General features: G+C 38.4%; 1 protein-coding gene and 1 long non-coding RNA gene across 3 annotated transcripts; one reads left to right on the top strand and one right to left on the bottom strand.

Moving 5' to 3' along the window:
- The first annotated feature begins 1258 nt into the window (after nucleotides 1–1258).
- LOC117295081 lies at nucleotides 1259–6404 on the top strand. Of its 2 annotated transcripts, none has more exons than XR_004519632.1 (3): nucleotides 1259–2600; nucleotides 3173–3269; nucleotides 3653–6404. It is a non-coding gene; the product is annotated as an uncharacterized LOC117295081 (long non-coding RNA). The 2 variants fall into 2 exon arrangements; XR_004519631.1 differs by having other exon boundaries at nucleotides 1259–2594.
- A 5-nt stretch (nucleotides 6405–6409) lies between these two features.
- LOC117295080 (protein DPCD-like) lies at nucleotides 6410–11110 on the bottom strand. Its single transcript, XM_033777649.1, has 6 exons — nucleotides 11001–11110; nucleotides 9031–9111; nucleotides 8424–8545; nucleotides 7857–7990; nucleotides 7434–7536; nucleotides 6410–6617 (listed from the first exon to the last, which is right to left on the bottom strand). Exons 1-6 carry the CDS (start codon nucleotides 11086–11088, stop codon nucleotides 6513–6515), a joined length of 633 nt encoding a protein of 210 aa, XP_033633540.1. The 5' UTR covers nucleotides 11089–11110; the 3' UTR covers nucleotides 6410–6512.
- Between the last annotated feature and the right edge of the window lie 4762 nt (nucleotides 11111–15872).

Genomic DNA, 15872 nt, shown 5'->3' on the forward strand with positions numbered 1-15872 from the left:
CCTGTAGTGTAAACTTCACCCCGCCCAAAAGCCGAACTCAAAGACATCATTGAGGTAAGAAGAGGCTTGGGGACATTTTTCATTGGCTACTTTAAGATTATGGTGGACATGTGAGTGCTTTACATGTGTGTCTTTCACTTAGAATACACACTAATTTACCACCTTAATGTGTCCACTCTTTCTCAAAATGCAACCTTCTGACCAACACCAGCCCCTCCCCCTTGACTTTATTGTAGCAATGTGTTCGATCATTTCGCAAATAATTGCATTGTTTGGACATGAGTGAATTGAACTGTTCTGATGGGTTATGATCTTGTTTCCTTTATTTCATAGGCGGTGAACTACTGAAGCACCTTTGAGCGATGTACCAAGACCGGGAGCAACTTGAGCATCTGTCCAGCCCAGCTTCAAGAGACATTGATGGTACTCTCCTTCAGAGAGATGCATCTTTGCGTCTCTCAAGAGACTGTGAGCAAATGGGAGTTGAAGATCTATGGATATGTGGTGTGTGGACGAACATTGGAGTCCTCGCCGGATTCAGGTAAGGAAAACTTGGCAACATCCGACCTCCACTTTCTAAGTTCGCTAAAAAAAACAATTCATCTCTTGGATCATATGAAGACTCTATAGAAGTTACAGTTTGTCATTTTGTTCACGGTCCATGCATTGCCCAAAATTAAATGACTTTCTTTGTGTTTTTATTACAAAGTCGAAACATATCTTCGTGAGCTAAAATATGGAAATGAAGAACGTTGGCATCTTATCAGAAGCCGAATGAAAGGAACATAAAACGAATAGAACCGGCAATTCGTTATTTTTCAAAAGTAAACAAAAATGTAGAAGGGGAAAGTTAGATAATTTTTTTAGAGGGCAATAGTGGAGGTCGGATAACGCAAGTTGACCTTTCAAGATCAAGATCAAGACGAAGACTGCGAATTGTAAGAGAAGATCTAACCCGTTCTCTTGCAGAGTCCCTCCCCTTGTACCGCCCCTTCCCCCCAAGATGCTGTGCGATCTTGTTGATGTTGTCCTTGCTTGTGCAGATTTCAAGGTGGCTTCATAGTTTCTTGGCATTTCTTGATGTGCATATTGGTCGAAGCCAATGATGCTTTTTAGTTAGTAGACTGGTCTTACTGGAAATGTCTGTCGGGGTTACTTCAAATAGTCAGTTGTCATGTTTATTTGTATTTGTCATGATTTTTATATGCAGGTAGTGTCATGTTTATAAAGAAACTGTACAAAATTAAACTAAAACTTTAATTGTAAAAAAGTTCAAATTTTCTTCTAAAGAATTAGTACTTGTTGACGAAATAAAGCAAAACAACTTACAAAAGACAAAGTTCAAAGTAATCTGTAGTCCTACTCACTCCTCTATCGTGCTTTGTACTATAGTACAAACACTGAGCCATAACTGAAAAAATCACCCGTCTAAGATCCTAGCCCATTCCCTATTCTCCATTTAATGATTAATGTTTGATTTAGGAGTATAGTAAATATATTATTTAGACCAGCTAAATGAATATTTACATATTCCAAGCATCATCATTACATCATTTATGAATGTAGTTATTTTCATAATCAAATCTGAATGAAGTCATTCTCATCTGAGCATGAACAAAATCACGCAGTGTAATATTCCAGTAGAATCACTATTCATTTGATGATTAATGTCTGACTTAGGAGTAGTAAATAGTTACCATTTAGACCAGCTAAGTGAATATTCACACACTCCAAACATCAGCATTACATCATTTATGAATGTAGTTGTATTCATCTGATGAGTATGAAAAACATTAATGAGCGCTGCGAAAGAAAAAAAATGAAAAGAAAATAAGAAAGGCGAAAAGAAAAAAAGCAAACAGAGGAAGACAAGATTGGAGACAGGATGATGGAGAAAAGAGCAGTTCGTCCATGGGGAATGAAAGATCAGTGATGCGTAGGTTTGTATGGGTGGTAAGATCACAGCTTAGGCTTAGACTATTCATAGTGCAGGCCTAGACATAAGACTAACTCTCTACTCTTTCAGCAGGTTTATTGGCTATGGGTAAAGTATAAGTTATGACTGGTGTAGTTCTTAGTCTTGGTTCTAAGATACTCAATCTTGAAGCAAAATTAAGAGCTACCCAGTCATCAGTAAAGCCATATCTTGAGTAGACGATGAAGACTCTCCCTTTGATGTCCCTGATGAGTGGCTGGAGGCAAGTGAGGTCAGCTTTGCAGCAATGGTTAAGTATAACGTGTGACGTATCGGGTGAAAGTATAGGAAAGAAACCTATAACCTTTTATTCACAGCCTATAACATTTGTATCCACAGTCTAATCTTTTATCTATAGCCGAAACCTTTTAACATTGGTATTTTTTTTTTCACAGCTCTTGGACACCTCAGCTGATATTGGTTAGGTAAGGTATTAGGGTTACCTCATGTAATGTACATGGTGAACCTGACTTTGGCTTATTGAAGTGACCCAATAATATAACATTTCTTGCTATTTTTGTCATCCAAAAAACAGATCATGTTTGCTCTTGAGATGATAAAGTAGCGTATGTGCTGAAATCTTCTCTGAGCTGTGGTGATGTCTACAAGCAGGGACTTGGTTTGTGTAATATAGATTTTGTAATGTATCGATTTTGTTATAAGATACTGGTGAATAAACTTAATGGGGCAACAAAGCAATCAAGAAATCTGCAGGATCATGAATAAACTCTTTATGTCAGTTTATCAATAACTTTGGAGGGAAAACAAAAGCAAGCACGATCAGATTTAAAATTTCAAGAAATCTTATAAGTAGTAAAGATCAGAAGTCAACTAGCAGAGATCAGCCAGCAAGGACTAGCTATAGAACCGCCAACGTAACACATCTTGAGAACCAGTAAACTTGCTTGAACATAAAAACATAGAACAAATGAATGAGCCAGGTCCCAATTCCACAGAGCTTCTTAAGCACAGAAAGAAGCTAAGCACAACAAAATGATGCTTATACCAGAATGAGGTTTCCAGTCAAAGTAACATGTCGCATGTACAATTTATGACTGGTCTCATGCTTGTATTTGCTTAGCAGGAGGTGTGTAAGCAATCTCTGTTTAAGCAACTCTATGAAATTGGGCCAAGGTCTTTGCACAGCGGTTGTAATATATGCTGAGATAAATTTGTGATGCTTTATGTTGTCTTCAGTTGAGCAGTCCCTTTTGGAGTGGCGACTACAACCGGACCAGTTGGATTGAGCATCGCTTGAGAATATGGGTGCAAAGTGTCAACTACAGGCTGCTTGGTAAGTTTGAAAAACTCGCGTGCTAAATTTAGTTTTTAAAGAGAAGTTTCTTCCCACATTATAAATTGGAAAAGGAGTTATTTTTCTTTGATTTGAAATCTTTTGATTTGGAATGAAAGAGTATGCCTACAATCATTTCTACTCTGGTGCTTGCATGCAACAACTACAAAAACAAACTGGGCAAAAACTTCATTAGAAGTTTGAAACATTCACAAAAAGAAAAACAAACACTGTATGTTGTGTGTAGCCCTTTACCATGGCCTATACACATGTTCAATTTTATTTTTTTCGAAACTAGGGTAACATTTGAGGGTCACAAGGGGGTGAAATCTTGTCTAGGGGAGCAAAATTAATCTTTCAAATTTGTTTATTTTCAACCACAGATTGAGATGATGACCTTGGAGATGACACACACCGTATCTTGAGGCATTACGCTCTTTGGACTGTGGAGGGCATGCAACCAAGGAGAACATCCACATATTGGAGCAGAGGGTGAGATCTCGAGACGCAAGACAACCCTACAGTGGCATCATGTTGACTGATGACCGACTTAGCACATGAATCACTTGGCCAAGGGGCGACTTCCCACTGGGATGAGTAGCACTTCATCTTGGAGGTTATGCACACCTGCGAACCCTGGGCTCGCCGGCTTTACGCCTTAAATTGCAAGCTGACGGTGTGACCTCGCTTGACCCTATACTCATCTGGGAGATGCTGCCTGCCTCCATCATCTTCATGCAATTGGAGTCAACCACATCCCTCGCAGTCTATACGGGGCTTACCAGGAAAGTCTACTCAGTTGTAGCTCCAGACCGGAAACTTTAGACCATGGCCCAATTTCATACATCTGCTTGATCATAAAAAGTAGCTCAGCACAACAAACTTATGCTTACAGAAATTACGTTACCAGCTAAGACTACCATGTCACATGCTTGTGACCGATACCCTGCTCATTTCGGCTAATCTGCTGAAGCAGTTCTAGGAAATTGGTCCCTGACCTGATAGTCGTGGAGAGCCAAGACCACGCCTATACATCACTGATGACGTAGCCACCCTCTTCAAACCTCAGAGATACCCTCATTAGGATGGAACACAAGTGCAACAATGAGTGACTATGTCAAGTCTAACTAGATAACTCGTCACTACAAGTCACTATAAACACGTGAATGTTGTGTGAACCAACGCTCCGTTGACTGCGGCTGAAGGACTATGTCAAGTTTAACTACAAGTCATCCGTTGACGTGATAGGAATTTTGAGAACAAACAATGCTCCTGTGACTCTAACCACCAGCAGCTGAAGGACTATGTCCTTCCAATGATTGTTTATTTATTTTAATAATTATCTGACTTTTGTTGTCTTAAAGGTACCGGACACTATTGGTAATTAATTACTCAAAATAATTGTTACGAAGTGAGACTACTAGTCTTTGACAATTACCATATTGTCTAGTACCTTTAAGTTATTTGATTACTGGTAAGCAGCTTGTGTTGCCCCAATTTCATAGAGCTGCTAAGCAGAACACCAGTGACAACGGGTACATGTGGAAGGCTATTCTGGCTAGTAACCTTTTTCTGGTAAGCATAATTTTGTTGTGCTAAGTAACTTTATGTGCTTAGGCAGCTCTATGAAATTGGGCTGTGGTCAAAGGCCTCCCTGTGGCTGTGCATATATTTGTGAAATTTAAAAGTAGATTAGATTTCAAAATTCCATGCACAGCAACAGTCCTGCTAAGATTATGACAACAGTTTCCCTTTTAAAGGGAATGTATACCTTTGGTAAACACTTTTAAAAAGAATGGCAAACAAACTTTTGGTTTTAAGCCTATAAAAGCTTTTGATAGTATAAAGCTATTTGAGAAATATCATTTTAAAGTAATTTGTTTATGGATAATGATATCAGTTGATGTGCTCCCAAATTTGAATCTGAGAAGCATTACTGTCAGTAATGTTTCTCAGATTGTGATATTCCTATTACAGATTCTTCTTCCTGCGTGGCTTACTCACTCCAGATTTTCAAAAACACTACCACATATTGAAATAAATTTCACAGCTGGTTAGTTTTATTGTATACATCTATACTTATTTATATATAAGATTAAAACAAGCGAAAGTAAACTTCTGGGAATCAATCAATAAAAACACATCAGTCTTTTTAAAAATGAATGTCACTTTATTACTGAAATAATTATTTACACAAATTTTTACATGATACAAATTCAAAAGAATTAACTTTGAAGACAGGGTGGTACAATTGCTGTCACTATCAACTGGGGGATGCATCTGACCAGTTGACCCATATACCCCAATTTCTCAGCACTGCTTAACCTAAAATGTTGCACCTATGACACCCTTTTAAGTGTGTGGTGCTGTAGCGGGGCAAGCAGTTGTGGAACTTTAGATTTGATGATATGAATGATTATCTTTCTTAATCGCACAACCCAAAAGAACAATTACTCACACATGAAATAATTGTTGATGTTGTTTGAGCAGTTAAAATCTCAAATGTGAATTATAGGATGATAAAAGGAAGCTGAATAAAGTAGCTTAGTGCAGGAAAATCTAGCTAAAACTATAAATAAACAAAGCACCTGGTAAAAGTTGAATCATTGTAAAACAAAAAATCCATTCAAACCATTATACACATGTATTAAATGCATATTAAGTGCATTAACACAGAATATCATCACTCTGTGAAATCGGGACTATTCTATTTCACAAGTCGAAGCTCACAGTAAACACACTGCCAGACAATGCGATATGAGAGAGATTTTTCAGCAACTTGAGCAAGGTTTGAATTTAACTTTTTCAATGACTAGCCAATGGGCCAAACTAGCTTTCATTTCACTAGTTTATCAGTGTTTTCATTAGTCCATATTTCAAATAAAACAGGGATATTTTCTAACGGCTGTTTCAGACAGGCGCTCCAGAGTCGCCCTGAACCAAAATTCTGAACCAAGTTCATAAAAAATTCAATGTCTGAAATAGTTGGGAGCGGCTGAATGCACTAGAAGTCCAAAGATCAACTGTTGCAGTAATTATGTCTTTGTTTCAAACGGCAATCTTGTCATGAGCCAAACCAAATGCTATGTTAAGTTCACCTGTCTGAAACCTTAACTTGTTTGGGTCGACCTAGAGTGACTCTGGCGCCTGTCTGAAATGGGTGTAACACTGCCGGACCACTTGAAGAGAATTCCAGCTGGTCCTCAGGGTGTTAAGGGATGGGCGACCGATGTCGACTGGAACTTAGCTTGGAGCACATTCCATATCACCATCTCTTGTAGCTTTTATCTTCAACAATTCCTGCTGGACTTGTCTCTCCATACTTAAGATCTCTGCCGGCTTCTTGTACTGCAAGAGAAGACAATAATCGGGGAGGAATATTATCTATGGGCTCATAGAAAATCAAGCAAGTAGAAATCAAACTATTAGCAGCGGGTATCGCAACAATTTATTAGATGCTGAACGCTATCCCTGGTGCAAATTTAACATCTTATAACTGTTTCAAGACCCACTGCTAAAATATAGAAGTTGAAGTGCCTCTAGATACGACGCTAGCTATTTCTTAAACCATCTCAGCTCCCTGAGGAGTATACAGCCTGTGCCATCAAATATGTAGCGCAATCAATGCTAATCCATCACAAGAACAAACTCTGCCCTCACAGGTACCCATTTACCCCTGGGTGGAGAGAAGCAATTACAGTGAAGTGTCTTGCTCGGGACACAAGTGTCATGACCGGGATTCAAACCCACACTCGGCTGAACAAAATCTCCAGAGCTTGAATTCGGTGCTCTTATCCGCTCGGCCTAGACACCCCAAGGGTTTGTACACATGACTCTGGAAAGTACTGAGTATCAGTGCAAGGGTAAACCCAAATCCCCCTGTATGCTTCAGTTTTAAAAGAGCAAGGACACCGAGGCATTTTCTCATTGGTGAAGGGCGCCCTACTGTAGAGCCTTTCAACATATTTGAGGGCACCAAGTCACTGACAAGGGGGCATTATGGCAATTGCCCCTGTGCATTCGTAAAGTATCAAGCCTGGATGCCATATAGCTGTACTGACACATCCAACAGCAGCAAGTTTTTCATTTGTACCACCCTTTATTGTACATTTCACGACCCTTTGCCTCTATTTAAATGATCCTTATCTCAGTCACACAACTTACCGTCACGATTAATGTATTGTTTGCGTGTGCTACTGTCAGTGCTTGAGGGTCCAGTGGAAGACCAGCTCTATCCATATCAGTCAATGGGAATTTCTTGTAATACCTTTAAGCAAAGAAAATATAAAGCATCAATTATAACACAATGTCATTAAGACATGTTTAAGTCTGTAAGCAGATATTTTTGAGCCAATAAGCAGAAAAGTTTCTTTTTTAAGCCTATAAGTCTTTATTTTTAATAATAGAATAAACCTCTGTTGGAATAGCTCTTTGTTCCACCTCTCATCAAAGCAAGAAAGCCTGGCTTCACTTTCATACATCCTGATAGGAAGAACCAAGTCAGGAACACTGATGGAACATTTACCATGAAAATATCTGTAGAATAGATGCAGGTTTCGACTCTTCGATACAAAATTATCAACTCACTTTTTATTTGAAGTTCTGATAATGCAACATCTGTTGTCTTTGTCTATGGTAACATCATACACACTGACTGGGTAAGGCAGGTTACGAATCCTCCATTGGAAATTCTGTTTAGTGTCTTTCCTTGTGAAGATAGGCTGTGGGATCAATTCATCAGAAAATTTGAGCGGGTAGGTTTTCATCAATCAAAATCACACAGCAAGTTCTCTTTGTTTAAGGTTTTCCATAAAAGGAGTTCATTGTTAGAGCATGCGTTTATGTTGGGGTCGTACAAAGACAAACTGACTAGAGTAGGACTTAAATCTGAGATCTCCCAATAAATATCGCAATGCTCTACCAACTGCGCTATCTAGCCCTATGTTGGCAGTCTCCCAATTTTGTCAATATCTTTGAACACATGTGTCAATAGGAAGCCCTAGCCTGTAACTGCCATACAGCCAGGGATCACACAAGGTTTCCAAATAAACAAGGAAAGCAGAGAGGGATCACCCTAAGAGGATGCAACTTTATATTAAAATCTTAAGCGATAAACCACAAGGGATACTGGGTTAATTCTTAGATAATACTTACATTTAAGTTGCTTTCCCGGAAAAGTTCAGCTTCCAGATTACCAGCTGGGCTGAATTGTTCACCGATCTCATAATCCCACTTTCCCTCTCTGCCTAATGTTGTCTTCGTTTTCCATTTTCTGACTAAATGAAAGATGAGAGTAACATTCCATTCTTATTATATTATAGATGGGAAGGAGGTTTTCTCTATTCGAGTTGTACCCAGGAGAGGAAGTCCATATGCCTCTCTTAATATTTATGCATGAGGTACGTCACAAGGCTAATTCAAAACGAGGCGATGGGCGCAGCCACTGCAAGTGATGGGGAACTTGTGCCCATAGCCTCATTTTGGGTAAGAATTATGACGCCATGCATAAATATTAAGAGAGGCGTAGTGAAATGGGAGTGAAATATTTAGCAACATTTGAAGGACTCCACAAAACTCATGACAACTTACAGGGTACCTTGTCTTTATACACAAAAGAACAATGCTATTAGTTGCTCTGAAACAATGTGGGTCTTTAATATTGCAAAACTGACTATTACATATGCAGAGACAGGGGATGAATTCTTAGAGGTTAATAAAGTAAGAAGTGAATAATGAGGAATAGAGTTATGGTGTAATTTACCGAGTAATTCATTTGTTTTGATGTCGTACTCCTCTACCATTTCAGTGCCTGTCTTAAATATGAAGTGGATCTTCTTACGATCTGCAATTGAACCACAAACGAAATAAGCAAGTAGTCATAATAAATGTAGAATGTATACCTGGCTGTAATAAACAATTCTTTCACATGTTATTGGTTTTGTTTGGGAATATAGATTAAGAAGAAGGTATATTTTGCTTTTACTGTTTTCTTTTGCTTACATTTTGTTTTCTTTTAACCAGGGTTGGTTGACAATGGTTTTGGCCACTGTAAGAGTGTAGCCTTTTTAAGGGTAAGTACCGGTACCCCCTGGGTCAACTCATCAAATCTGGTGAACAAGGTCTATAATGATGCCATATATCAACCGATGCCTTAATTATCTTCATTTGTTAATATGAAGTATGCAAACATATATTAAAACTTGATGGACATTGAAATGTTCACACCACACACAGATCTTCGATGACTTCAACTGGCCCCATTTGTTTTGAGTTTTTCCTGTTTTCACGGCAAACGAGAAAGTATGGTTTCCCGGTGAAGCCATACATGAAAGAAACATCTGCAGTGACTACAAGTGTTCTTTGAGACTCTGTGTATGACTCTATAGCTAGCAGTTGCCTTCATTTTATTCATAATATTTTTTTATTAAATTTTAAAAATTACCATGGTAACTTGCAAAAAACAATTTTTTAAATAATAAAAATTATAAAATGTGTGAATAACTACTGGTTCCAAATCTGATTTTTATTTATTTTGTTCATATTTTTTTTTCTTAATATTTACAATAAAGTGTATAAATAAACAGTGATAATTGAATCAACAAGCTGATGTTTAAATTTCAATATTAATAATAGTATTGATATGAGGGTTAAAAAATTAAAATCTCCAAAAATATTAGAAAATGATATAAGTTTTCCAGAATGCTCAGCAAAACATTTAGTCACATGATTTTGATCATCATGAATTGTGAATTGAAAGTGTTTGATGAAACTTTTTCGAAGGGCAAATATTTTTATATGGCCTCAACATTCTGACATGTTTTTGAACCTTGTAAAAATGCCTAAAATACCAAACTTTTTGCATTTACAAGTGCAAATGACCAGCGGAGCCTTACGTGTTTCTAAGTTTTGGTCAAGGGAGAGGAGACTCTTTTCTTGGCAAATAAAACCACACAATTTTTATATAGGGACTGTTTACATCACGCACAGAGAGGTAAAAGATTTGCCACGATTTTAGGGACACCTCGAAAACAGGACCTCCTAAGATATATTCATATTGAAATGTCAGAGCTTAAGATGTGACACCACAACAGCCAGGATTGAGTTAAAAATTTGATTAAAATAAAGAGATTTGTGCATATACTGTTATTTTGGAACGCATACATTCAGTGCACTGTGTACCAGGCCGGGTATGTATCCATTTTTTTATTAAGTCAGCATTGACATGATTGACGAGTAGGCAAGAGATGGAGTTCTTGCTGACTTTCTTGTTGGACGGTAAGTTTGAATGAAGTTCAACAATAGGGACTTTTTCGTTTTCGACGACGGATGGTTCTGCGACGGTAAAGATGACATTTGGCGTCATCTGCGCATGTGTCGGCTTTGAGGACGGTCGTCCCTCAATTTCTACGACAGTACTTTGGATGAATCTTCATTGTGCTGAAAACGACAACGTTTAGCTGAACAACCGTCGCAGAACTCTCCGTCGTCGAAAACGAAAAGTCCCTAATAGCGGGTGCCATTGAGGAGAAAACTCTTCTTGGGAATGAGGTGTCGGTACCCTTTTCAATTTTCATTCAATGACAATACTTTCATTCCATCATTCATTGATTCATTGCCCATCATCGGGATTGGGCATTATTGCTGGCTTCCGAAGTGAAGACCAGGTTGAACTCATCTACTCATGAACTCAGTTATTCCTAATCAATGACTAGGTTTTCTTCATAAACCTACCATCTTGTACCAAGGCTGTCTTCTTGGCTGATTGTAACTCTTGCAGCCAGTTTTCAATTGAGGAAACTTGGCTCGTGGAGGACGCCATTTTGTTTTCGGCAACTACGGCAACAAATTAATCCACTCAATAGAGGGCGGTATTTCAGTTTAGCTGTCTCCATTATTTATTTATTTGTTCCAGTCAGTAGAGGGCGGTATTTCAGTTGGAGGTAGAATTAACTTCCATGGTGGTCACAATGGTCACGGTGTGAGATGAGACCGGTGTTAAAAAAGAGAGCTCAACAATGTGGGCTAAGGACAGGTAGGCGCATAAACGATGTGTTCAAAGTACATAATATGGGGCGAAAATTTTAGACAAAATACGATACTTAGGACTTTTTTACTCGGTACACGTTCGTGTCGTTTTCGTGTGTGACATTTTTACAACCGATTTATTAACAATAATAAATTTAATTAATACATTCGATTTTTTTTTCACACACGAAAACGACACGAATGCTTGGCAATCAAGTGAAAGTCCTTATAAATAATGCTAATTTGTCTACAATTTTCTCTCCAAACCTTGCTTTGTACATAAACAAGGCGTCTGGGTATGTCCAAATAATTGATCGCAAGAAAGAATCAACAAACATGACAAAGCGCCCTTTTGTAGATATTATTGTTCCCTCTTGGTTTCTGCATAGAGTCCTATGGTTTCTGCAACTCTATAATTCGTCACCGTTAAAGTTTGATAGCGCCCTCAATCAAACAATGGGCCTTTCAAGTAAATCTGAATAATTATTTCGGACCTTCGGCACCGTTAAAGTTGAATAGCGCCCTCAGTGGACATTGAAGTTGTGAATGTATTGGTTTACACTACAGCGAGTGCTTTGGACTGTTTTGAGATGAGACTAAGTTTCGAATAACGCCGTTATATGAATGCACAAAGCGTCGCAACGTAGTCTTATGTTCAAGCCGAAATTTTGCAGTTAACACGCAGTACAAAACCCTCGCTGCGATGTAAAACAGAAATACAGCGGAGACCGTTAAAGTTGAATAGCGCCCTCAATTGAACAATGGGCACAGTGTGACTTGTGGAAAGTTCATTTTGGTCACACCATAGAGTAAGGACAACTCTATGGTTACACACACGACGCGAGAAAAACTTGAATTGTGAGAGTCTCTTAAAATCGTTGTAATTATTAACAAACTTAGCCCCCAAACTATACTTTGTTCAAAAACTTGGCGAAGCCCAGTTTTGCCAAAGTAAACTGTTGTGCAAATTAACACTGACAGCTGGTTTCAGAAAATCTTAACAATTTCGGCACCGTTAAAGTTGAATAGCGCCCTCAGTAGGCATTGCAGTTGTGAATGTATTTGGTTTACACTACAGCGAGTAGGATGTACTGTTTTGAGATGAGACTATGTTTCCGATAACGACAGTGTATGAATGCACAAAGCGTCGCAACGTAGTCTTTTTGTCAAGCCAAAATTGTGCAGTTTACACACAGCAGTACAAAACCCTCGCTGCGGTGTAAAACAAACATACAGCGGCTGAACAAGAGCAAATTAATTAAAAGTTCACAGATTTACAAATAACTTACAGGGTTTACAGAAGGTAGTGGTGAAAGATTTCACTTGAAATATTAATCCATGAAATGCTTTACTTATGTAGAAAACTTAAAAGTAACATTACAGAATTTGTTTTGCTAGCAAAAAGTTGCTGGCAGAATAGCACGTGATGTAATCCACATATACCTGAAGAAGTTCCAGATCGAATAGTGAAAAACAGATTACACATCTTGCATTGCATCGATGCCTAAACAAAAATGAATAAAATGCTCACTGAGCGATTAACTCCAAACGCGTAATTAGATTATTATTTCTCATCAAATTCAAATATGAAATTTCAGACAAATATATTTCATGGGTTGTTTTTCTATCATCATTAGACCGTGTAAGTTTTATGTAAATCTGTGTTCTTCACGATTTTTGTTTCTTACTAGTTCTGTACGTTCCTTTATATCAGTTCTCGATATCGAGAATAACAGATTTATTTTAAACACATGTCATGACACGGCGAAATGTGCGGAAACAAGGGTGGGTTTTCCCGTTATTTACTCCCGACTCCGATGACCAATTGAGCCTAAATTTTCACAGGATTGTACATTTTATTTTTAATTTGTGATACACGAAGTGTTGGCCTTTGGCCAATACTGTTAACCGATGTTGCATGGCTGCTTTAAAATTGAATAGCGCCCTTTATATAACACCCAAGCAGATCCTTGCCATTTGATTGGAGGATTATCCGTCACGTGATAGCAAATAAAAGTACTGTTGAAGGCTATGAGTATGTTACTCACCAGGCATTTTTCGTTCCATCCGAAAATTACTATTGCACACTGAGTAAAAAAATCTGCCCTTACGATCACGATTCCCCGCTTATTGCAAGTGCTGAATTTCTGCGCTAGCCTTGTTAGCATAGAATACCTATATGATGTGAAGTTCTCACACGCAGACCCCAAACATTTTCGCTTGGCTGTGAAATATGCTTGCCGTAAGCACGTAACTGCCGATTCTATGCTAACGGTAAGCAGAGCGATGAAATTTGGCCCAGGCCATCCAAAAGAAACGGTTGTAATTTCACAATAAAAAATTGTAGGCCTAAAAATTGTAGGCCTACGCTTTGTTTTGAAAGTTGTATATCCAATCAAAATGACAAAAAACTACTTGGATTTTTATATATAAACACATAATGAATGTTTTTCATTCATGCAATAGTGCAAATATTTTAATTTGTCAAAAGCTGGGATGCGTTCCATTCAACTCGGCTCCGCCTCGTTGAATAGATCATTCCATCTTTCAACTCATGATATTCGCATTCTTGCATCTATTATTTGTATATAACTGAATGATGGGCACAGAGTGGGTGTGTGTGACAATTATGGAAGGGACATTTTGTTCACACACTAAAGATTTCATACTGTGATAGTTAACAAACAGATTATTAACAAATTTATCCCCTAAACTGTACTTTGTACAAAAACTTGGCATAGCCTACTTTTGCCTGAGTAAATTATTGTGCAAATTAAAAGTATTTTACCTCCATGGTTTCAGAAAATCTAAATAATTTCGGCACCGTTAAAGTTAACTAGCGCCCTCAGTAGGCATTGCAGAGCCAGTTGTGAATGTATTTGGTTTACACTACAGCGAGTGTTATGTACTGTTTTGAGATGAGACTAAGTTTCCAATAACGCCGGTATATGAATGCACAAAGCGTCGCAACGTAGTCTTTTGACCAAGCCAAAATTGTGCAGTTTACACACACGGTACAAAACCCTCGCTGCGGTGTAAAACAAAACTATGGGTACAGTTTGTGTTTATTTAACATTGCAAAAAGTGTACAATACAGAGTAACATGGTCAAAGCCTGGGCCGGGCATGGAGGTAGTGGTTAAGATGACAAAGGTCAACGAATTTTAACAGTTTTAAATGATCAAAGAGAGGCCCAGAGTGCACACAATAGTCAGCTTGGGAAATGACCAGAACTGCCGCACGTTATGGAAGTTTCATTAAGTTAGTTAATTCACACACGACGACGGCACGAAAGCTTGAATAGTGAGAGTCCCTAAAAATCGTTGTAATTATTAACACATTTATCCTCTAAACTGTACTTTGTACACAAACTTGGCATAGCAGTTTTGCCTATCGATGCGCCTTTATTTATTTATTTGTTTCTTAGGCCGTGTCCGAATTGGCGACTTCGGCTACAGCTACGGCTAGATCAGCGCGTCTGTCAGTGTTAAAGAATAGCAGACGCGCGCGCCCTAGCCGTAGCTGTAGCCGAAGTCGCCAATTCGGACGCGGCCTTAAAATCTAAATAAGTTCGGCACCGTTAAAGTTGAATAGCGCCCTCAGTAGGCATTGCAGTTGTGATGTATTAGGTTTACGCTACAGCGAGTGGTATGTGGTGTTTTGAGATGAGACTATGTTTCCGATAACTCCGGTATATGAATGCACAAAGCTTCGCAACGTAGTCTTTTGAACAAGCCAAAGTTGTGCAGTTTACACACAGCAGTACAAAACCCTCGCTGCGGTGTAAAAAAAAATTTCCTGAACAGAACAAAAATTTAAAGTTCACAGTTTTACAAATAACTTACAGGGTTTACAGAAGGTAATGTTGAAATACTTCCCGTGAAATATGATTCCACGAAATGCTTTACTTTTTGAGAAAACTCTAATTCAATTCTCTATACACACGCGGATACAAGGTGGGTTTCCCGTTGTTTTCTCCCGACTCCCATGACCAATTGAGTTTAAATTTTCACAGGATTGTAATTTTAGATATAAGTTGTGATACATGAAGTGTGGGCTTTTGGACAATTACTGTTAACCGATCGGTGAATGGAACGAAAAATGCATGGTGAGTGACGTAGTCTGCAATAGCATTTATAATTTGCTATCACTTGACGGACAATCCTCCAATGAAATGGCAAGGATCTGCTTTGGTGTTATATAAAGGGCGCTATTAAATTTTGAAGCAATCGCACAACTTCAATTGAAAAGCGCCCTTTATTTAACACCTAAGCAGATCCTTGCCATTTCATTGGAGGATTGTCCGTCAAGTGATAGCAAATTATAAATGCTATTGCAGACTACGTCACTCACCATGCATTTTTCCAATAACGCTGGTATTTGATCGAAACGTCCAACGGTTCTTTTCAGAACCACCCCAACTCATTTAGAGACTAGTCATTACATGGTGTTACCGCAAACTCTTCTATATCATGCATTTTTCGTTCCATGGCACCGTGCATTTTTCATTCTATCCAAAAAGTACCATATTGCACGCTGAGTAAAAAAAAAACTGTGTGCGCATGTCTTTGGTAACGCA

Source organism: Asterias rubens, chromosome 9 (assembly GCF_902459465.1).
Source record: "Asterias rubens chromosome 9, eAstRub1.3, whole genome shotgun sequence".
Taxonomy (NCBI): domain Eukaryota; kingdom Metazoa; phylum Echinodermata; class Asteroidea; order Forcipulatida; family Asteriidae; genus Asterias; species Asterias rubens.

Bases quoted from the DNA above. Each gene is read 5' to 3' on its own strand.
- LOC117295080 (XM_033777649.1), bottom strand. From the start codon at position 11,088: ATGGCGTCCTCCACGAGCCAAGTTTCCTCAATTGAAAACTGGCTGCAA. The intron at 9,112-11,000 runs GTAGGTTTATGA...GTTCAATTGCAG, and splicing joins GACAGCCTTGGTACAAGATG to ATCGTAAGAAGATCCACTTC. The intron at 7,537-7,856 runs GTGAGTTGATAA...CTTTGCTTAAAG, and splicing joins ATCAGAACTTCAAATAAAAA to GTATTACAAGAAATTCCCAT.